This window comes from Aplysia californica, unplaced genomic scaffold (assembly GCF_000002075.1).
Source record: "Aplysia californica isolate F4 #8 unplaced genomic scaffold, AplCal3.0 scaffold00273, whole genome shotgun sequence".
NCBI lineage: Eukaryota > Metazoa > Mollusca > Gastropoda > Aplysiida > Aplysiidae > Aplysia > Aplysia californica.
This window is the reverse complement of record NW_004797543.1, coordinates 947,135-949,209: the sequence shown is the minus strand read 5'-3', so window position 1 is coordinate 949,209 and position 2,075 is coordinate 947,135. Positions and strand designations below refer to the sequence as shown.

The 2,075-nt window shown below is 42.5% G+C and overlaps 1 protein-coding gene across 1 annotated transcript in view; it reads left to right on the top strand.

Annotated features, from left to right (window-relative positions):
• LOC101851506 (exostosin-1a) overlaps positions 1-2,075 on the top strand; it is a gene marked incomplete at its 5' end in the record, with an annotated part of 13,881 nt that overhangs the window by 9,050 nt on the left and 2,756 nt on the right. Inside the window, 1 exon segment of the mRNA XM_013084129.1 lies at positions 943-1,103. Coding sequence (XP_012939583.2) covers positions 943-1,103 — 161 coding nt within the window.

Below are 2,075 nucleotides of genomic sequence, written 5' to 3'. Positions count from 1 at the left end.
AGACTTTGGAGAGATCCGAAGGAAATATTATAAATGCAAGAAATTACAAGATATTTTTCCCGTCGTTGGTCCCAGCAAATTGTAAAATGAAAACGTACTATTTAAAATGTTTATTGTTACCTATTGTTTTAAATCACAAATATATTTACACTGAATTTTAATATTTTAACATTTTAGCATTTTAAAGTCAATTAGTTAACCAATCGTGGAGTGAACTTTTGCGAAAGTAAACAACTTGTGTTTCGCGCGCTCATGTGACCGTAGCAGTTGCGAGCGCCGTAAAACCCTATACTACTACTACTAGATTGACGAATACACGAACTTTTAGTCGGCGCAATAATGCGCTGATTGGATGAAAGAGTGTTAAGCCTGTTCATTTTTCTTTCTTTTAATGAAAAAAATACCCATATCTTGAACAAAAGTCGAGATATGTGCAATCAAGGGAGGTGGGGGTCGCCTAGTAGGTGAAGTAGAATTCTTGAGAACATGGCCGCCAAAATTAGGTGACTTCCAAATCTTGAGAGTTCTTGGACACTGCCAATGTACATGTGCCTTTGTTTCCCATTTTTCGAAATCCTCGCAGAAATGTGTTTATAAATGGACATGACAGGTGCTGAGCCTAAAAAAAGAAAAAATCGATAAAAATTGCCCAAATGGTGGTGGGCGTGTGCTCAGGTGTGGTTTGCTCCTTTCAAACATCTGTAATCCTTATCTCTCCTCCTTTTTTATGTTTGTTACTCTCTTGTAACACCTCTAATCTTTGCCTGTTGGTGGTTGGCGGGTGCTCTGATGTGATTTGCTTCTTCTTTCCTGTCAAACATCTGTCATCTTTTTCTCCCCTCCTCTTTTTTGTGGTAAAAAAGTTGGCCTGCCTGATGACTTTTTTGTGTTGCAAGCACCGTAAAACTCGTACTAAACTAAACCTACAACTTCCTCGGCCAGGTGGACTTTGCCTTCGGCGTGTGGCTGGAGTTCCCGGAGCGCCTGGTTGGCTACCCATCACGCAGCCACTACTGGGAGGAGGCGCTGGGCAAGTGGCGCTACTCGTCGCGATGGACCAATGACTACTCCATGGTGCTCACGTCGGCCGCTTTCTACCACAGGTACACACTTGTCAGCTGTTGGGGGTGAAATAGTTTAGGTTCATTGTTCATTGTTCATTGTTCATTGTTTCATGCCTGCGTTTCACACATGTCCATTGATGCTCCGTTTCTCTCTCCAAAATGTCGATGTGGGTGGTTGGCGGGTGCTCTGGTGTCATTTGCTTCTTCTTTCCTATCAAACATCTATCGTCCTTATCTCTACTACTTGGTTTTTGTGTTTGTTACTCTCTTGTAACTCCTCTAATCTTCGGCGCTTATATGACCTTATTGTGTTGGAAGTGCCGTAAAATGTCAATGAGGATCTTTCCACTGATTGTGCCAGTGCATGTCTGGTTGAACGTTCTTCTGTTCTCTCTTGCAAGGATGCCAGATTATCTGCTTCCTTTTTGTGTTCCCAAAAGCAACATCCTCTCAAAAGCAACATCTGGTGGGTGGGTGATGGGTGCTCTAGTGTGGTTTGCCTCTTCTTTCCTATCAAACATCTATTGTCCCTATCTCTGCTTATTCTTTTTTATATTACTCCCTTGTAACACCTCTTCTGGCACTCATATGTCGTTATGCAGTTGCAAGTTCTGTAAAACCTCTGCTGAACCCCCCTTCCCCCCAAAACAGCAGTACTGGCCTCTGTCTCCTCAATAGTACAGGTTACATCCCCCTATGAACACTGTGGGGTCATTTAAGAGGCGGGGCCTCTGTTTTTAATATGGGTCTCTGAAAAGATAGATCCGAGAGGGAAAATTCTTCTTATGTATCTTTCCCAAGGACACAACGTTGGACCAAGCTAAGGCTTGAACCCCGGAGCCCGCAACCTCACGATTACGAGTCCGGTAGCCTAACTACTAGGCCATAGAGGCCGTAAACTGTTGTGCTTTGAAAACTGAGTGTTTATTTTGTAGTTTTCGATACTGAAACTGACTTGGTATTGAATTTTTAAAATTTCTACAAATTTAAATCTCAAACGCCTGCAAGTTG